The sequence below is a fragment of the Melanerpes formicivorus genome, unplaced genomic scaffold (assembly GCF_026170545.1).
Source record: "Melanerpes formicivorus ecotype bairdi unplaced genomic scaffold, bMelFor1.0.p_v2 SCAF_15, whole genome shotgun sequence".
Taxonomy (NCBI): Eukaryota; Metazoa; Chordata; class Aves; order Piciformes; family Picidae; genus Melanerpes; species Melanerpes formicivorus.
The window spans coordinates 15,687,313-15,709,015 of NW_027142367.1; the positions used below are offsets into that span (position 1 = coordinate 15,687,313).

The 21,703-nt window shown below is 43.6% G+C and overlaps 1 protein-coding gene across 1 annotated transcript in view; it reads left to right on the forward strand.

Moving 5' to 3' along the window:
* DOK6 (docking protein 6) overlaps positions 1–21,703 on the forward strand; it is a 276,783-nt gene that overhangs the window by 100,779 nt on the left and 154,301 nt on the right. The window contains exon 2 of the mRNA XM_068147758.1: positions 14,345–14,452. Coding sequence (XP_068003859.1) covers positions 14,345–14,452 — 108 coding nt within the window. The remainder of the gene's footprint in view (positions 1–14,344; positions 14,453–21,703) is intronic.

Sequence of the window (21,703 nt, forward strand, 5' to 3'; positions counted from 1 at the left end):
ACTGCAGTTAAACATGTTGCATAGGCTTTGTGTATGCGTGTGTGCTGGGCCTGTGAGCTGCAGCACCTATAGCCTACACTCAGCTCTCACCCATATCTCAGTGTGGCCACATCTGCAAGATAGGTTCTCCCTCCCCTCTAGTCTGCCTTGATGAGACCACACCTGCAATACCGTGTCCAGCCTTGGGCTCTCCAATTCAAGAGAGGCAGGGATCTGCTGGAGAGAGTCCAATGGAGAGCTGTGAGGATGATGAAGGGGCTTAAACATGTCTCCTGTGAGTAAAGACTGAGGGCACTGGGGCTGTTTAGTCTGGAGAGAAGAAGGCTGAGAGAGGTTCTTACGAGTGTCTCGAGATATCTGAGGGGTGGGTGTCAAGATGAAGTTTCCAGGTTCTTTGGTGTGCCCAGTGACATGTCAAGGAACAACAGGTACAAGCTGGGAATGCAGGAAGTTGCACCACAACACAAAGAGAAACTTCTTTGGTGTGAGGGTACTGGAACAGGCTGCCAGAGGGGTTGTGGAGTCTCCTCTGGAGGCTTTTGAAACCCTTCTGGATGTGTTCTTGTGCAATCACCTAGATGATCCTGCTTTGACAGGGGGGTTTGGACTGGATGATCTCTAGAGGTCCCTTCCAACCCTTATCATTTCTGTAATTCTGTGATTCTAGGTGTGTGCTGAAATGACAACATCCATACATGAATGACATAGTCTGACTTTCCTCTGCTACTCTGGGTATCTCCTGTTATTAGAAATGGCACACATACAGAAATAGGCAGTGGCACTTGTATTCAACTCACATTTCTGTTCTGTGCTGTGCTCAGCTATATGAAATCTCATTAAATGGTGTAGGTAGAAGGGACCTTGGAGATCATCTGCTCAAAACTCCCCACCATGGGCAGGGATACAGTTTCTACTTATTTTATCAGTTAAAACAACAGCATCTTGAGGACTGTGATACCTCTGCTAAGGCAGATTTCTGTGTGCTAATGTTGAGAGAGGTGAGGATGGATGTAGTCAAGTACTTGGTGATAGAAACCTAAGGAATAATTTTGCATTCTGAAGCTGAATTTGAGCTAGCAACCCTCTGAACTGGAGCTTTAAAAATGATTTGAGCTTTTGTCCCTCAGTAGTACAGAACAGATGTTTGTGATTACTGCTATGCTCAGAAGCTCTGCTTCATTTTAAGGGATTCTGTTGCATGGTTTTGATTTTGTAACACTTATGTTCACAAATCCCTGCCTTCCTAACATAAAATATTAAAGGATCCATGTAGATAGATGCTGTGAGTCAATGTTCAGTGGCAGTGGACTATTTCAGACTGCGTATTCTGGCCACATCCTTGTTCATAAATAGCCGTTACACATCCAGCTTAAGATCAGGAGATTCTTGGGCATAATAATGTCTTTAAAAATAATGCAAGTTCTGGGATTTTCCTGCTGGCTGCTTGCTAAAAGTGCTGTAATCAAATTTTTTGTTGTGTTTTGTTTTGAGGCATTTTAAATTTAAAAGTCCTCTACTCCAAGGCCAGACATGAAGCAAGCAGAGTTGGTTTTCCTCCAGAAGGATCGCTGAAGTTAGTCTTGCCAAAACAGAAACACAGAAAGACCAAACAAACAACAACAACAAAAAGGCTTCTAATACTGATTTTGTTCTTTCTTTCAGTAAACATCAGATCAATTCAGATAGTGATGCATTCTGCTGATCCGTAGACTGCTGTGAAGATTGAGTGCATCGTTTGTGTGACTGTCTTTCTGCCCTTGAATTGTTCTGCCTGGAGAAGGGAAGGCTCTGGGAAGAACTTACAGAAGCCTTCCAGTGCCTGAAAGGGGCTACAGAAGAGCTGGGAAGGGACTTTCTACAAGGGCTGGTAGTGATAGGATGAGAGTGGATTGAAGCTTGAGGAGGGCAGATGTGGATTTGAGATTAGAAAGAAATTCTTGAGAGTGAGGGTAGTGAGACACTGGAACAGGTTGCCCAGGGAGGTTGTGGATGCTCCCTCGAACTGTTCAAGGCCAGACTGGATGATGCCCTGAGCAACCTGGGCTAGTGGAAGGTATCCCTGAGGTCAAAACTAGAAGATCTTCAAGGTCTGTTCCACCTTAAACCATCACATGAATAGATGAATTGCCCTGCTGGCAGTCCAAAGCAAAGTAACAACAGTGATTTTCATAGTTTCATAGTTTCATTCAGGGTTGGAAGGGACCACAAGGATCATCTAGTTCCAACCCCCCTGTCATGGCCAGGGACACCCCACACTACATCAGGCTGGCCAGAGCCTCATCCAGCCTGGGCTTAAACACCTCCAGGGACGGGGCCTCGACCACCTCCCTGGACAACCCATTCCAGGGTTTCACCACTCTCATGGTGAAGAACCTCCTCCTCACATCCAGCCTGAATCTCCCCACCTCCAGCTTCATTCCATTCCCCTAGTCCTATCACTCCCTGAGATCCTGAGAAGTCCTTCCCCAGCCTTCCTGTAGGCCCCCTTCAGATACTGGAAGGCCACAACGAGGTCACCTGGGAGCCTTCTCTTCTGCAGACTGAACAGCCCCAACTCCTTCAGTCTGTCCTCATAGGAGAGGTGCTCCAGCCCTCTGATCATCCTTTTTTTTGAGCTGTAGGTGCTTAGGGATTGGTGAAACTCTCTAGCCTCTTGCACTTGGACACAACATGCAAATCTCTGCAGATCTGTCTCCCCTGCTCTCTTTTAAACACATTAAAATTAAGACTTCGGATTCCATAGCTTAAAGTTGTTTATAGACACAGTTGCTTAGTTAGGATAGGAATAGTTGGAAAATTACTGTGGTGTGCTTCGATTTGACAGAACTCTCTAATAATAAAATAAATCTTTTTTTTTTTATGTGGATAGCCTGTGCCTAGGAGACCATAAATTATAGGCTATCATAAGAATCTATATGCATCTCTAATGCTATGTTATGGCAGCAGAAAGATGACGTATGTGTGCTATAACTGGGAGAATTGTCCCTAATCATCTCTCTCTAACCATCCTAATTCTCCCTGACTGCAATCAAGCCCACAAGGATTGATCTAATCTGAGAGGAAACAGTTTGTAGCAGATGTTTCTATATTTCAGCTGTTCCTAGCTTTAGATGACAGCAAATCTGCAATCCATCAAACAACAATAATAATAATAATAATAATAAAAATGCTGTCAGAACTTTTAGACTCTAACCTAGGACTCTAAACTAATTACTGTAAGGCCTTTTTGTTTCCTGGAGCATTGCAGAAGGTCAGACTGCAAGGTTAATAAACCAGAGGTTTAACCTTGCTTCCTAACTAGGATGATAAAAGGAAGCTCAAGGGTATGTGCAAGGTTATCATAGATTGAGGAATGTTTCCACATTGGATAGCCTTCAAAACACACCTTCAGACAGCATGTTTTTATTAAAGCCATTACTAGTGATCTTATTGGGATATATTTGTGGGTTTTTTCAGTCCTGGCTTGAAAGTGCTTTGCTTTTATTGCAGTTGCTTTGGGGCAGATACTTGGGTAATGTTTGAAGAAAATATGTTGAAATAGGCAAGAGCCAGTGGAGAATTAGGATCAATAACAAAGGAAAACCTCCCAAGGCTTTTCGTTTCTTGTGGTAAAGCCATGGCCCCACATCCCAGAGCTGCTGACAGAAGCAAGTCATCTCCTGCTTCTTAGCAGGGCTAGGGGTTATTTTTACCTCTCCTTCTGTTACGGGGCTGGGTGTCAGTTGACTGTGGAGCATCTCTGCTCTGCTGCTGGAAGTTATCAGAGTTCCCAGTGGTGTGGTAAAGGAGCAGGAGATGGCCTCAATTCCCTGCTACTCCATAGCCTCTGCACTAATTGGGGAGCTCAGTGCTGTGCAGTAGTATTCCACCTCTCTTGCTTCGTCATGCAGATCCAAATTAGCCAACCAAAATGCACTCACTTAGTGCAGTGGTGGCTGTATCTCAGAACAGAGCATGTTGTCTTCCAGCAGGATTTGCTTTTGCCCTTTTCATGCACAGAGTTGGTAGCTCCAGGAGGTGGAAGGCGACGAGGCGTTTTATTTTTTTCCAAAGCTTCACAGATTGCATTGGTTTGAAAAGCAACCTCAAAGGTCACCTTGTCCAACCCTGCTGCAGTCAGCAGGGACACCTCCAACTACATCAGGCTGACCAGGGCCACAAGAAGTCCCATCTTGAATGTCTTCAGGGATGGGGTCTCAACCACATCCCTGGGCAGCCTGTTCCAGTATCTCACCACTCTAATTGTGCAGAACTTCCTCCTGATGTCCAATCTAAATCTACCCTGCTCCAGTTCCAAACCACTGCCCTTCATCCTGTTGCTACAAGCACTTCTAAACAGTCCTTCCTTGGCCTTACTATAGCTTCCCTTCAGACACTGAAATATAGCTCTAAAGTCTGCCTGGAGCCTTCTCTTCTCCAGACTGAACAGCCCAAATTCTTTCAGCCTGTCTTCATAGGAGAGGTGTTCCAGCCTCACGATCGTCTTTGTGGCCCTCCTCCAGAGTGGCAGAATCACCTCTCTGGACCTGCTGGCCATACTGCTTTTGATGCAGCCTAGGATGCCATTGGCCTTCTGGGCTGGAAGCACACATGGTTGACTCATGTCCAGCTTCTCACCCACCAGAACCCCCAAGTCCTTTTCTATTGACTTTACTCAGCAGTAGCTTATATCTTGTAGCTTGTTCTTCAGCTGAGGCAATGAATGGTTTTTGTCTTCCCATTTTCCTCTTGGGCCTTTTTACAGACAGTAACTGCTTTTCAGTTTCTCTGAAATTTTACTTGAGTGCGTGACAAGTGTTCTACTGAAGTGCTAAAGTGTCACCCACCCTCTCTGCTCCCTTTGCCAAAATATGCACAGAAAGATCCAAGTGGTGGGTGTCAAAACAATGGTTAGATATGACTTTACTATGACAATTACCCCTCTCAGGTGCTGCAGCCTTCCAGTATCTTAAAGGGGCCTGCAAGGAAACTAGGAGGAGACTTTTTACAAGGGCTTGTAGTGATAGGATGAGAGGCAATGGACTGAAGTCTGCAGAAGAGAAGGCTCCGAGGTGACCTAATTGTGGCCTTCCAGTATCTGAAGGGGGCCTACAGGAAGGCTGGGGAAGGACTTCTCAGGATCTCAGGGAGTGATAGGACTAGGGGGAACGGAATGAAGCTGGAGGTGGGGAGATTCAGGCTGGATGTGAGGAGGAGGTTGTTTACCATGAGAGTGGTGAAACCCTGGAATGGGTTGTCCAGGGAGGTGGTTGGGGCCCCGTCCCTGGAGGTGTTTAAGCCCAGGCTGGATGAGGCTCTGGCCAGCCTGATGTAGTGTGGGGTGTCCCTGCCCATGGCAGGGGGGTTGGAACTAGATGATCCTTGTGGTCCCTTCCAACCCTGAATGATACTATGATACTATGATACTATGATACTATGAAGCTTGAGGAGGGTAGATTTAAACTGAAGATTAGAAAGAAATTCTTGACAGTGAGGGTGGTGAGACACTGGATGAGGTTGTGGATGCCCCCTCCCTGGAGGAGTTCAAGGCCAGGTTGGATGAAGCCTTGAGCAATTTGGGTTAGGGGAAGGTGTCCCTGCTCACGGCATGGAGATTGGAACTGGATGATCTTTAAGGTGCCTTCCATCCCAAATCTATGAACTATCTTTCTTTTTCTTGCTGTGATCACCACATTTTTTAATTCATGAGTGAAGATTTAGTTTAGCTCAGGACAGTCTTCATTTCTATCACAGACCCCATAAACCCCATTGTTAATGGAGGTAACTTGTGATGTAAATTTGAACACATTCAGGGCTTAGTGTTTCTAATGCATACACTGCAGATGTTTTCTTGTCTAATAGGAGAGCACTGAATGTGGAAAGTCAGGGAGGAGAGATCAACTCACCTTTCCTGCAGATAACAAGATGTAAATACAAGACTGAATATTATTATGTAGATGTCTTCCTGGGAGAAGGATTTGATAGCTTATGCTGGCAAAAAGCCCCATGAGTGATGCTTCAGTGCCTCTCCTGGTCAGTGATGATTTCTGCTAGGCACTAGGAGCTGACTCACAGCTGCTTCTCTCAAGAGACACATTGTTTGTACAGCTAGTGGCAGAAAATCAGATGGTTTTCCAATATAATCAAGAAACTGATTGCCTTTTGTGCTGCTGTCTTTGGGTTAGGGGCAGACAGTTTTCAAAGCATCTCTAGTGGTTTGAAAAAAAAAAACCCAACAAAACAAAACATTCACCTTATAGTGTTGTAATTTTCTCTTTTGGCTTTATTAAATAAATAATAAATGAGGGGGGTTTGTGTTTCTGGGTTTGTTTGGTGTGTTTTTTGTTTCCTCTGACTCTAAGGTGGAATTTCTGGAGTAATGTTTAAAACCTTGTCAAATAAAAATCCCCTCTCCAAATGTTAGGGATGACTGGCAAATCTTTCTTTGCTATAGGTGTGGATAAAGAAAAGGTTAATCTCCAAAGCAGCTGTTGGAAGTAACTACAAAACACCTTTAGAAATCTTTGGGTGATGGTGAGAGAGCGGGAGCACCTCCGCTATGGGGACAGGCTGAGAGAGTTGGGGCTGTTCAGCCTGGAGGAGGGAAGGCTGCAGGGAGGCCTTAGGGCAGCCTTCCAGTACCTGAAGGGGTCCTACAAGAAAGATGGGAAGGGACTTTTTACAATGGCTTGTAGTGATAGGGTGAGAGGGAATAGATTGAAGCTGGAGGATAGGAGGTTTAGACTGTATATTAGAAATAAATTCTTTATGGTAAGAGCAGTGAGACACTGGAACAGGTTGCCCGTGGAGGCTGTGGATGCCCCCTCCCTGGAGGTGTTCAAGGCCAGGTTGGATGAGGCCTTGAGCAACCTGGTCTAGTGGGAGGTATCCCTGCCCATGGCAGGGTGTTGGAAGTAGATGATCTTCGAAGTCCCTTTCAACCCAAACCATTCCATGAATCTATTAATTTAGAGGAATCTCCTTTTTTTTCCCTTCTTGGACCTAACTGAGGGCGGAAGAGAGTTTAAAGAGGTTCTGCTACACCGTGGACTCAGCAGGTAATTTCAATACAAGTGCAATTCAAACAAACAAACAAGCTCAATACAATTTCAATACAAGTAATCCAAGTGCTGGGCTCTGCACGTCGGCCACAACAACCCCATGCAGAGCTACAGGCTGGGGTCAGAGTGGCTGGAGAGCAGCCAGGCAGAGAGGGACCTGGGGGTGCTGGTTGATGGTAGGCTGAACATGAGCCTGCAGTGTGCCCAGGCGGCCAGGAGGACCAATGGCATCCTGGCCTGCATCAAGAACAGTGTGGCCAGCAGGAGCAGGGAGGTCATTCTGCCTCTGTACACTGCACTGGTTAGGCCACACCTCGAGTACTGTGTCCAGTTCTGGGGCCCTCAGTTTAGGAAGGAGGTTGACTTGCTGGAGTGTGTCCAGAGAAGGGCAACAAAGTTGATGAGGGGTTTGGAACACAAGCCCTATGAGGAGAGGCTATGGGAGCTGGGGCTGCTTAGCCTGGAGAAGAGGAGCCTCAGGGGTGACCTTATTGCTCTCTACAACTACCTGAAGGGGGGTTGTAGGCAGGCAGAGGTTGGTCTCTTCTCCCAGGCAGCCAGTATCAGAACAAGAGGACACAGTCTCAGGCTGCACCAGGGGAGGTTCAGGCTGGAGATCAGGAGGAAGTTTTACACAGAGAGAGTGATTGCCCACTGGAATGGGCTGCCCAGGGAGGTGGTGGAGTCGCCATCATTGGAGGTGTTCAGGAGGAGACTTGACAGGGTGCTTGGTTGCATGGGTTAGTTGATTAGGTGGTGTCTATTCTATTCTATTCTATTCTATTCTATTCTATTCTATTCTATTCTATTCTATTCTATTCTATTCTATTCTATTCTGTTCTGTTCTGTTCTGTTCTATTCTATTCTATTCTATTCTAATCTATTCTATTCTATTCTATTAGAGTCCTTTCAGGTTTGTGCTGAACACATTTTGGACCTTTTAATTGATATTTTACTAAAAGAAAACACAAACACAGCATGTACTCAATGATATTGTTCTGAATATTTCCAGAAAGGAAAGCAGTAGCACAAGGTTAGACTTTGTGTGGCTTACCCTCAGTTACAACCTTTTTAGATCATATTCTCTGAGCAGTGGGTGCTCATCCAAGAATGCTCTAAGACTGATTAGGTGATCAAATATTTGGCATTTCTTCAACTGTGCATATGTGATAAGCACACACTTAAATCTCACAGGAAACACTGGATGTTGTGGAGACAACGCTGGTAGTGGTTTTTGCTCTCTCTGTTGTGAAAGGGCTGATGCCGATTCCTTCTGCAATGGCTACCCCAATTATCTGAGGACTTTAGAAGTGTTTCAGAACTTTTGATTGCAGCCAATGGCATCCTAAAGTAGGCCAGGGATAAAAGAGTATCTCGCAGTTCGTGAATAATTGAGTAGGCTTATGTATAACAATGAGGTGCCTTATGAAAGGCAAATGTTTTGTTTGCTGTGTGCTCACATCTGCACCTATTTATTCATATTTATAGGTAAATTCATATGCTAATGCTTTTTCAAATGCTGAGATTCAAAGTGTCTTCTAGTGTTAGAACACTGCTGGAATGCAGTGGAGCTGTGCCTGTTTATCACCAACTTTAAAAGTAGGTTACAAGAGAATCAACTCCAAATGCAAGGATGTACCTTGCTGTACTGTATCAGAAGTCCTCTTTGAGCCATTGCATTCTTCAGATCTCTCCCTAAAGGTGTGAAGAAAACAGATGTCAATAAATTTAATCTGGAACAGTCTATAAAGGTGAAACTTATGGCTCCCTCCTGCTATTCAGTGTTCTCCTTGAAAAGCAAGGGCTTTTGGTGAGGGGCTTGGAGCACAAGCCCTATGAGGAGAGACTGAGGGAGCTGGGGCTGCTTAGCCTGGAGAGGAGGAGACTCAGGGGTGGCCTTATTGCTCTCTACAACTACCTGAAAGGGGGTTGTAAACAGGCAGAGGTTGGTCTCTTCTCCCAGGCAGCCAGCACCAGAACAAGAGGACACAGCCTCAGGCTGCACCAGGGGAGGTTCAAGCTGGAGGTCAGGAGGAAGTTTTACACAGAGAGAGTGATTGCCCACTGGAATGGACTACCCGGGGAGGTGGTGGAGTAGCCGCCACTGGAGGTGTTCAGGAGGAGAGTTGACAGGGTGCTTGGTTGCATGGGTTAGTTGATTAGGTGGTGTTAGATGAGAGGTTGGACTCGATGATCTTGAAGGTCTCTTCCAACCTCATCTGGTCTATTCTATTCTATTCTATTCTATTCTATTCTATTCTATTCTATTCTATTCTATTCTATTCTATTCTATTCTATTCATTCCTGCAGTCTAGGTGCTGAAGCCTTTGAATTCATCCCAATGCTGAAATTTGGGAAAAGGCCTAACAAGGAGCATCCTTAAAGACAGCCATAATCCAGCTGTCTTTGAAGGACACGTTCAAGTGCCCACTAATAAGAGGGGGTCAAAGCCTATCTTTTGAATTTTTTCATTTTAGCTGCAAACCTTCATGTCCCAGATTGGTAGCCAGTGATAAAAAGACTGAAGTTGCCATTCAGGAGACCTTGCTCATTTGTCACTGAAAGAATGGCTTTGAAGTACACATTAGATGACCTCTTATCTGGAAAACGTTCTCATCTTCACAAGGAGAAATCTGACTCTTTGACTTTGCATGCCTGGTTTTTCATTTATCAGGGATACTCCTGATGTTCTGGATCTGACCCTTTGCATTTGAACAAAATCTGGCTGTGCCATAGATAGTTAAAAACAAAACAAACCAATCAAGAATAAAAGGCAGAAACAACCCTTCCAACCTTCAAAAAACTTCTCAGTCAGTTAACACAAAACTTCTGGTCCCTTGTCACCAGCAGTTCAAAATGCAGGTAGACTGTAAAATGTGGACTGCATAGCTGTACTAAAACCCATCACCTCTCAGGATAGAGCTTATAGGTTGCTCTTTATATTTTTCTTTAAAGAGAAGCCTTTGATGTCTGTAAATGGTTAAGGGCAGGTGATGGAAAAAAGGAAGTCAATAAAAGATGTGAAATTAAGGCAAAGTTTTTTCCCTTCTTAGGCAAAGACTTTCCTCTGGGGAAGAGAGATGAACTGAAAATATATATACACATTAGAAATAAAAAACACATTGCAAAGGAGCTGGGAGCATTATTAGAAGCCACACTTTTGTTATTAGCTCCAGGCATGAGCCAACAACGGGCACCTGCAGCCCAGAATGCCAATGGCATCAAAAGAAGCATGGCCAGTAGGTTGAGAGAGCTGATTCTGCCCCTCTGCTCTCCTAAGATCTCACCTTGACTACAGCACCCATCTCTGGAGCCCTCTGTACAAGAAGGACATGGACCTGAAGGCATGGGTCCAGATGAGGGCCACAAAAATGATCAGGGGACTGAAACACCTCTGCTGTGAGGATAGGCTGAGGGAGCTGGATGCAGCCTGGAAAAGAGAAGGCTCTGGGGAGACCTAATAGTGGCCTGCCAGTACCTGAAGGGGGCTGCAAGAAGGCTGCAGAGAGGGTTTGCAAAGGCCTGCAGTAATAGACAAGGGTCAGTGGCTTCAATGGACTTGATGATCTCAAAGGTCTTTTCCAACCTTGTTAATTCTCTATTCTATTCTATTCTATGCTATTCTATGCTATTCTATGCTATTCTATTCTATTCTCTATTCTGTCTTGTCTTGTCTTGTCTTGTCTTGTCTTGTCTTGTCTTGTCTTGTCTTGTCTTGTCTTGTCTTGTCTTGTCTTGTCTTCTCTTCTCTTCTCTTCTCTTCTCTTCTCTTCTCTTCTCTTCTCTTCTCTTCTCTTCTCTTCTCTTCTCTTCTCTTCTCTGAACAGATTTAGATTGGATGTGAGGAACAAGTTCTGACACCATGAGGCTGCTGAAACACTGGAACAGGTTACCCAGGGAGGTAGTTGAGGCTCCATCCCTAGAGCAATCAAAGGTTAGGTTTGACAAGGCTCTGAGCAACCTGATGTGGTGGAGGATGTCCCTGCTGACTGCAGAGGGGTTGGACTGGATGACCTTTGGAGGTCCCTTCCAACCCTAACCATTCATTGACTGTATGATTAAGTGAGTAAATATGTTCTCTTTGGACAGTTGGTGTTACTGCTTCTTAGTGAGCTCAAAGCAGCACGAAGAGCCTCTTCCTACATGTGGAGCTTTCCATGCCATAATGTTGCCAAGAGCCGCTATGGGTTAATCAAGAGAAAACCGTGAGAGCAGTGCTGTGGCTTTGGTAAAGTAAATTGGACCACTGCCAAGTTGTTATTTGAAGAAAGTGCTATCTAATAAAGATGGTTTATGATGTCCCACAGTGTAATTTAATTTTTTTTTTTTGAGAAATATAATATTGCCTTTGTTTTCCCTCAGGTGAGGTGAAGTAATTTCAGAGATAGGGAGTACAGTTGTACAGCTGCCACTTTGCAACCTTAGTAAAAAGAGCTTAAAACTCGTAGGCTTTGTGAGAAACAAATTTGGAGAGGATTTTATTTAATGCTGTGCTTTCTTCCAGGCCTTCCTAATTAAACACATTGGTGCTGTAACCAATGGCAGGTTTGTAAATGGGAAAAAAATATAATGTTGACTAATAAGATAATGGCAACAGGATAAGGTCATTATTATTGTGTCAGATGGTGGTTGATTAAGCTTAATTATTTTATTAACACTATACACTATATTTGTTACTTATTCATAGAGGTGTAGAATCATAGAATGGTTTGGGTTGGAAGGGACCCCCAAAAGTCATCCAGTCCAACCCTCCTGTAGTCAGCAGGGACATCTTCCACTAGATCAGGTTGCTCAGAGCCTTATCAAGCCTGACCTTGAGTATCTCTAGGGATGGAGCCTCAACTACTTCCCTGGGTGACCTGTTGCAGTGTTCCACTACCCTTGTGGTGCAGAACTTGCTCCTCACATCCAGTTTCAATCTGCTCTTCTCTCATTTCAAAGCATTGCCCCTTGTCCTATCACTGCAGGCCTTTGCAAACAGTCCCTCTGCAGCCTTCTTGTAGCCCTCCTTCAGGTACTGGAAGGCTGCTATTAGGTGTCCCTGGAGCCTTCTCATCTCCAAGCTGAAGAACCCCAGCTGAGACAGCATAACACCAAGGGGAAAACTTATTTAAGCTCTCTCTGCTCAAATATCCTTGATTCTCTTTAATTTTGTAATGAAGAGATGTGTTTGCTCCTCTTTGTCCTATGCCTCTTGTGCTCTGTAGAGTGTCTGCAGACAGAAGGCTCTGCTCTCTATATATAGCCAGTGGAACCATGAACTACTATTGGTTTTTTTTTTTTGTTGTGGGTTTTTTTTTCCCCAATGTGACCTTGAAATAATGACATACAATTGCATAAGGTATTGTTTGTAGAGCTGTGCAAGTACCAAAGAGGACAGTGAAATAAACTATTTTCAAGGATTACAAAAGTAGATTAATATCTAATCCCTTACTTGCGTAATGTAGTCTGGAGGTTTATCCTCAATCAGCTTCTCTTCGAACTGCAAGTGTATTCTTATTTGATCATTCAGTTCTGGTTTTAAACTTCTGGCTATGGCAGTATCAGTAGGCATGGTGAACAGGCTAATAAAAGTGTCCTTGTTGCTTACAAATGCATTTGAAGCAAAATCCAGTGGGTCTTTTCTTAAAAGGAGAGGGTAATATCATTTTTGTTTGTGCTCTGTGGTGGATGTTGGGTTTTTTTACTACATGCTCTCATACTTTGATCATCTCCGTAGTTTTACCTTGTAAAGTTTGCCTTCGAGGGAGCTGGGGTTTTTCAGTTTGGAGAAGGGAAGGCTGAGAGGAGACCTCATTGCTTTCTACAACTCCCTGAAAAGAAGTTGGAGTGAGGCTGTTGGTGGTCTCTTCTCCCAGGTAACTAGTGATAGGATTAGAGGAAATGGACTGAAGTTCTGCCAGGGGAGGTTTAGGTTGGAGATTAGGAAAAATTTCTTTCCTGCAAGAGTGGTGAGGGGTTGGAACAGGCCCTCCCTGGAGGTGTTCAAGAAGCTGTAGCTGTGGTGCTTCAGAATATAGTTCAGTGGTTATGATAGTTGGGTTAGGGTTGCACTCAATGATTTTAAAGGTCTTTTCCAACCTTAATGGTTGTATGATTCTGTGATTGAAGTTGATGAGAGAATGAGATGTTATTGTTCAGTAATGGTCACATTGGTGCTTCTTTCAACTTTGTTTTCTTCTCTGTACACACATACTGATTCCTGATTGCTGTGCTTTGTTAAAAGCTGCTATGCTTGCAGTCCTGGTGGACAGTAATTTATACATGGAACAGCAAAGTGCCCTTGTGGCCAAAGAGGGCCAATGGCATTTTGGGGTGCATCAAGAAAAGTGTGTCCAGCAAGTCTAGGGAGGTTCTCCTCCCTCCCCCTCTCTTCTGCCCTTCTGAGACCACACCTGCAATACTGTGTCCAGTCTGGGGCTTCCCAGTTCAAGAGAAACAGGGATCTACTAAAGAGAGTCAAACAGAGAGCTGCAAGAATGATGAAGGGACTGGAACATCTCTGCTATGAAGAAAGGCTGAGAGCCCTGGTGCTGTTCAGTCCTGAGAGGAGAAGGCTGAGAGGGGATGCTATTAATATCTCAAAATATCAGAGAGAGGGGTGTGAAGATGAAGGTGCCAGGCTCTTTTCAGTGTTGCTTCAGGACAAGGAGGAATGGGTACAAGCAGGAACACAGGAAGTTACATCTCAACATGAGGAGAAACTTCTTTTGTATGACAGTGACGGAGCTCTGGAGCAGGCTGCCCAGAGAGGTTGTGGAATCTCTCCTCTGGAGACTTTCCAAACCTACCTGGATGTGTTCCTGGGTGACCTGCCCTGGGTTATCCTGCTTTGGTGGGGGAGTTGGACTGAAATATCTCTGGAGGTCCCCTCGAGTCCCTAACCTTCTGTGCTGCTGTGAATGTTTTTCAGTTGTATTGATACTCACACCAACAGAGTGAATGCGAAAGCTATAAGTGCATTCAGTGCTTTCCAAAAGTACATTTTCTAATCACAGCCTTGAAAGTCCTTTCACATTCAAAGTCCATGGCTTTGCTTGCATCTCAGGAATTGTTAACCTTGGTATGAATGGAAAAAAAAATGAAAGAAGAAAAAGTCTGCTAAGGACTAACAATATCTATGAATAGATGAATTGGGATTGCTTGTGTAGAAATAATTGATGTTCCCAGAATTTTCCAGACTCTGAAAAGAAAATACTGTCATTTCAAAGACTCTTCCTAAGTCAGTTATGTGACTGAATCCATTTGTGATGCTCTCCACCTTTAAAGAAAAGCTAATGTAATCCTTTTTATTTTGTTTGCAGATATTCAGACGCTGTTGGTTGGTTTTCAAGAAGGCTTCCAGCAAAGGACCCAGGAGGCTAGAAAAATTTCCAGATGAAAAGGCAGCATATTTCAGGAACTTTCACAAGGTGAGTCATGGCTTTCTTGTGAATTGAAGCATTGCCTGTTTACCACTCTTCAGTGGGGAGGGTGTGTTCTTGGCTTGTCTAGTTTGCAAACAGTGCAGTGAGAAGTGGGATGAAAACCTAATCCTGACACTGTAAACCTGAGTGGTAGAGGTGAGACGATCTCACACTGTTTTTTTTCCAGGTGAGTGTGGAATGACAGACTGAGGTTTTTCTTTTCAAACATTAATGTTTTGGAAATGTTCAAAGTTGGCTGTTTGATCAAATGCCTAACCATTGGTTAGTAACTAAGTACTGAACACATTCTGAACATGCTAATTGAGCAGACCATTCTTGTTCGGTAATTGGTTATGGTTTTAAACTAATGGAGATGTGGAAGAAATTCTTTGTTTCAGGACCTGAAGGGGGCTTACAAGAAAGCTGGGGAGGAACTTTCTATAAGGGCTTGTAGTGGTAGGATGAGAGGGAATGGATTGAAGCTTGAGGAGGGCAGATTTAGAGTGGAGGTGAGGAAGAAATTCATTAGAGTGAGGGTAGGGAGACGCTGGAATAGGTTGCCCAGGGTGATTGTGGATGCCCCCTCCCTGGAGTTTTTCAGGGTCAGGTTGGATGAGACCTTGAGGAACCTGGGCTAGTGGAAGGTATTCCTGCCTAGGGCAGAGGGGTTGGAACTGGATGATCTTTAAGGTACCTTCCAAGCCAAACCATTCTGTAAATCTATGAATGATGTGGCTGTATCAGAGTGCTTGGTGAATAGTCTAATATGAAGTGCCCTTGTTGTTTAAAAATGCATTGGAAGCAAAATCTACTGTGCTTCTTATTAAAATGAAGGAATAGTGTTCTTGAATATGGAATATTTTTCCCAGAACTCTTTGAGATTTACAGACTCTGTCAATAGCAAGGACTTTTAAGGATAAAAATTCAGGATTCACTGAATGATATTCTCCCAGCTTCCTCTGTCACTATAAATTGTGTAGTGGAAAACAAGATATTCAAGCACTAGGTTTTCTTTCTGTCTTAAAAGTTACTCTTGTCAGTTCCCCAGGTCAGTCAATAGAGTTCACATTAGCTAATCCTCAAAGAGAGAAGGGCTCTGTGCTTGTACTGTTGTCTGCTGTCCAGTCACATTTAGCTGTGTGTCGTGTCAGCCTTAGATGCTGTGTGAAAACTGTCAAGTGGGACCACAAAGATGGTTTAACAAGGTCATGCAGCAATCACTGAAAGATTCTAGATGTCTTCAAGGGAGATCTGAAGCTTTTTATCATAATGCTACAAATACCAGAATCACAGAATTGTTTTGGTTGGAAAAGACCTTTACGATCATCCAGTCCAAACATCAACCTAACACTGCCATGGCCACAGGTTTCTTGAACGCCTCCAGGGATGGTGACTCCACCACCTCCCTGAGCACCCTGTTCCAATGCCTAATCACTCTTGCAGTAAAGACATTTTTCCTCATATCCAACCTAAACCTCCCTATGTGCAACTTGAGGGCATTTCCTCTCATTCTGTCACCTGATACTGGGGAGAAGAGACCAACCCCTACACATGTCCAGCCTCCTTTCAGTGAGCCATAGAGAACAAGGTCTCCCCTCAGCCTTCAGTTCTCCAGACCAAACAACCCCAGTTCCCTCCTTTATTAGCCTTTAAATTCCAGTTACCTCTTGGTATCTTTATTTGATTTTTTTTTTTTAAAGTAATAAATAGCATGCAGTTATCTTAGGAATCTTTTCTAAGATAAAGAGCTCCAGTAATTTCATATTGCCATAACTATCCATTTCTGATCATATAATGGTATCCAGGGCTGGAACTGAGGTGTCCTGAACGATCATCACTTTCTCTGAAGTGGCACAGTAGCAATGTTTGCTCCCATATGTAAAAGACCCACCTAGAGCAAAAGTGATTCTTCTCTGCAACAGAAATTTCAGAGCAAATTTAGTTTGAAAATGGTCTTTAGAAGGATTAATTGGATGGTTTGGGCTCATGGCTGTGATGCGTTGAGTCTAGCTGGGTGCCAGATGCCCTCCAAACCGTTCTATCACTCCCATTCCTTAATCTGAGAGAGGAGGGAGAATGCCAGGAGCCAGCTGCAGTGTGGTATTCCCACAGAATCACAGCCTCCTTTGAGCACCCATGTGTTCCAGTGTGGAGTCCTGCATGGGTTGCAGGTGAGTATCTACTCTACCATTAAGCTCCAAGGACTATGATTCTGTGCTTCTGTGATTCTATGATTCTCTGATTCTCTGATTCTGTGATTCTATGTTTCTCTGATTCTGTGATTCTGTGCTTCTGTGATTTTGTGGTTCTCTGATTTTCTGTTATTGCCTATAGCTTACTTTGTGTTTAAAAGGACTCAGAAACACTTTCTAAGTTGCCTGTCAAAAATCATGTGAAACATAAGAATTGTTTGAGAAGCTGACAAAATAACATTGATACAGAGGCAGGTGCATGTTGTACTACTGAGGGAAGCATGGCCCTCTGCATGAAGCATAAGCAAATGGGAGGGAGGATGTTGGGTTTTTTCATCCCTTTTTTTCCCCTCTTATTCTACAACTTGAGGGTTGGGAAGGAGAAGAAAAAGAAATGGATACCTTTTCATACCTAAAAGCTGGGTTTCTGGCTGCAGGGAGAAAAGAACTCTGTCCATTCTCTTGGATTCTACACATTTTTCAAAGTCATGAAACCATTTCTAAAGTTATACTACCAGAAAATAGAAACCCTGGATGTTAATTCTCAGACTTTTTTTTCCCCCTTTTTTTTTAGGCTCTATTATTACTTCTTAATGCTTATTCTCCTCAATTGCCTCCATTCTGATCAATGAAATAGTGGTGAAGTAGATGTGGAAGAGTTGTGGTTAGTCATTGAGCGTGACAATTGAGTGAATAGCTCAGGTTGTTATGGAGTAAATGCAGTTATTTGATTGCTGGGTTTGGATCAAAATACCCTAATTCTCTTTCTTGCTTTTCTACAGCTGCTTATTGCTTTGATCTATTTTGAAGCAGTTGGAAATGCGTGTTGATTGCTATCCAGTGCACTCTGTTAGCCCTGTTTGAGATGCTTTGTTTCCTTACTCACGAAATGTAAGGATAACAGCTGGGGTACAAAGCTGGAGGGTAACTCTGAATTTCACTAGTCAATGAAAAAGTAGATTAAATATTGAAGGAATGATACCTAGTATATTTTTAAGGAAGGTTAAAGTAGAAATTGCAAGCCTGACTCCTTATGACAGGACTGGAGCACCTCTGCTATGAGGACAGGCTGAGGGAGCTGGGGTTGTTCAGCCTGGAAAAGTGAAGGCTCCAGAGAGACTTAATAACAACCTTCCAGTACCTGAAGGGAGCCTACAAGAAGGATGGAGAGAAACTGTTTACAAAGGCCTGCAGTAACAGGACAAGGGGCAATGTCTTCAAACTAGAGAAGAATACATTTAGGAACCCTTATGGCAGTTCTTTGCCATAAGGATAGTGGCACACAGGAATAGGTTGCCCAGGGAGGTAGTTGAGGCCCCATCCTTGGAGATATACAAGGTGAGGCTCAGTAGGGCTCTGAGCAACCTGATGTGGTGGAGGATGTCTCTGCTTACTGCAGGGTGGGTTGGACTAGATGACCTTTGGAGATCTCTTCCAATCCAAGCCATTCTGTGATTCTGTGATTCTATGAGGTTGAAAGAGGTTCCCAAGGATACTTTTTGCAGTTTTTACACCCTTATTTTGCTTTGCTCTTCCAAAGCAGAGATGTCTAAATTTCCCTGAAAACTATATCCACATTTTTTCCCAATTTTGACATGTAATCATCTTCAAACATTTGTTTATTACACTTTCAAGTAGGTATCTTCTCTTCCAGCAAAGTTCTCCAGTTGGTGTGGAAGGTTGCAGAGGATGTTGCTTTAATAAGCAGCAGGTATCCAGCTGATGAGATTAAAATGAATCCTATTGAAGTTAGTAACTGTTAGTAGAATTACTCAGTTCTGTGCAACAAACAATAAGATTTACAGTAATTATTAGATCCCTCTTAAAATAGAAGTGTCTGAACACCATCATTGTTCAAAGCAAGCATTCTCTGCACCAAAAAACAAATTACAGAAAGATTGGAGCTGTGCTGGCAATAAAGCTGTTAATAGAGGCTGAACATATCAAAGGGCAGCATGCAAACTAAGGCAGTAAAATATCTTTCAGCAAAGATTGGATTAAGGCACTAATATCATCTTTCCTCAACAATGTAGTGAAGATATCTACAAGCTTAGGATGCTGACAGGACTTTGAGCTCCTACAAACACGGACCTAAAATGTTTAAATGACCCTATTAGTCTCTTCCTGTGTAGCTCTCTACTCATCCTTCTAAACCTTGAAGGCAGGGTATTAATTAGAAGCATCAATTCACAGGGTGAAAAAAAGAATTGATGTTGATGAGTGGCTTTGAATTTCTCAGCAGTGACACCAGTGACTGAATCTAAGTACCCAGAAGGCAATGAGGAAGAAATTTTTTTACAGTGAGGGTGGCAAAACACAGGAACAGGTTGTCCAGAGAGGTGATAGATGCCTTATCCCTGGGAACTTTCAAGGTCATGTTGGACAGGACTCAGAGCAATTTGATCTAGTTGAAGGTATTCATGCTGACTGCAGGGGGAGTTGATCTAGGTGACTTTTAAGGGTCCCTTCCAACTGAAAACATTTTATGTTCCTATGAATAAATCAAATAGTGGGGAAAGTAAAGGTAATCTCTTAGCCTCTACTGGTAACACAAAGGAACTTCCACATGTGCCAGTGGTGGTTCTCATGTAAAGATCCACGTACACTTATTACAGGGAATTGAGTATAGGTAGTTGAGTGTGTGCACACTTCTGCAGTGGAAGGGACACTTTCTACTGTAAAAAATATTGTTGAATAGGGGAGAAATGCTGAAACATTTCAGCAGGAGGGAATAATAATTTTTTAACAAAATTAAAATATAGAAATAAAATTAATAATAATGATAAAAATAATGTAAAACATCCAGAATGTCATTGACCTGTAGAACAATTCAGGTTGAAAGGAACCACTGGAGCCTATCTAGATAACCTCCTGCTCAAAGCAGCATCAGTGATATCACATTGCTCATGGCCATGTCCAGTTTGGTTTTGAATGTCTTCAGGCATGGAGGCTCCATGACCTCTGCAAAACTAGAAAGTCTTTTGTCTGAGACCTCATGATCCAAGCAGCAAAAGAGGTTGAGGACTGAGTGGCCGGAGGACTGAAAAGACCCTGAGGGTCCACTGCTGGGCAATGAGCTGAGTTTGAACCAGCCATGATCACTGGCAGGCATGAAAGCAAACTGTGTCCTGGGCTGCCCAGCAAAGTTATGGCAGGACATTGAGGATGCTCAAGTAGGAGGGCTCCTTCCTGAGTGTTTGTTAAGCCATACCTGGAATATTGTGTTCAGTTCACTGCTCTGGTCTGGAGAGACTGAAAAAACCTGAGAGGGTCCAGCAGTAGGGCCAGCAAGGAAACTGGATGTTGGAGAACCTGACATATGAGGAGAGGTTGAAAGAATTGGCTCTGCACTAGTGAAGAGAGAAGGCCCAGGGGAAAACTCCTCACAGCCTTCCAGTTTTGATGAGGTGGCTGAGGTGAGAAATAGAGCTGCTGTCTTCTCAAGGATGTGCAGGAAAAGGGCACGAGGCAACAAGCAGAGGTTTCTTCAAGGTAAATTTACTGGATACAAGGGGAAAAAAAAAATGAGCCATGGGAGCTACTAAACATCAGACTAGACTGACCAGAGAGGTTAGCATTTTCTCACTGGAAATCTTGAAGACCTATCTTGACAGTGCCCTGTGTAAGTTGATCTAAGACCCTGCTTTTCAGGTTGGACCAGATGATCTCCAGGGTCCCTTCTAAGCTAGACTTTTCTGTGAACTCTGAAGTGTGTGTCATTAAAGCCCGTGTCACACTGTGTGAGACGAGCTCTTGATATACCCCTCTGCTGCATGTATTGTGTCAGACTGGTCCTGTTCTCTCCTGAGCATGTTGAAGCTATTTCTAGTGATGGGGGAGAAAAAAAAACACCACACTTAATCTTTCTAGTGCCTCTTAAAACAGTCTTGAGAGAGTTTTTCCTTTGAACTCTAGCTGTGTTATTGCTTTACAGTCAAGAGCAGGATGGTGTGTGTGAGAGTTCTGTATCTTCTGGTTTTGCCATGAAAATCTAGCCATGTTTTGGCAAAGTTTAAAGCCTTTGCAAAGCACTTCTGACTTTGACAGCTGGAATGTCTCCTGTCATCTGCAGAGCTTCATATATAATGGAAATTGGGAGGATTTTTCTCTCTTGAGTAATGAAATATGTTCCCTGCAGTTCTTTCAAGGCCTGAAGCCTGACATTCGCTCTAATAGCTACCTGTCATTCCTGAAGACAAGTACCAAGTCAGGTGTTTGAGATGAGATCATGAAGCCATTCTCTCTATGTATATCCTCTGGCACCTAATTAACATGGGAAGGAAAACTACTGAATTTAAACTTAGAGAAGAAATAGACCAAGAAATAGAGTGTGGGAGAGAAAAGGAAAGAAATCAATGCTCCAGCATTTGATGAAATCACTTTAGCAGTTATGATATCTGGGAGCAACACCAAGGGCTTCTGGCAGATGGAAAGCTGGCTGTTCGAGAAGTTGATAGAAGAAGTGCTAAAGGGATGGGAAGGTGGTGAAGAAAGTGCTTATTATTAAGGGTAAACTGAAATCCATTTAATTTGACTTAGAACAAGAGCAAAGGAGACTGCTATGGAAATGAAAATCTGACAAGGAGAGGGGAAATGTCCAAGGAAGCAGAGAGTGTGGACATAGTTTTGTCTCTTCACTCCACTTATATCTGGAGCAAATAGAATAGTGCAGCAGGAGAGATCCACATCGAAAGAAAGAAGAGGGATTGTTGAGATTTGTGCAGCAGAACATATTGCCTCTCTAATAACGCTGCCTGCCTCCGGTTGCAGCAGCTGGGAGGGAGGTGTGCAGTCCTCAGACATTTCCCAGGAGGGGCAGGTTCTAAAATAAGAAGACCCTTGTGTTTGGGAGTGAGTTTCTGGGGGATAGGTACTTCTGAGAAGAGAGACTAGACATAAGGTCTCTGACGGACGTCTCCACTGGTCCTTGGGGAGAGATGAAGAAGAAACAGTTCAACCTGGTTATAAAACAGCTGGACTCTGCTGTGGAGATTTGTACTAAGCTCCTCTTTTTAGCACAGGTGTTGTTGAAAGCTGAGTCCTGGATATCTCAAATATATCCTCA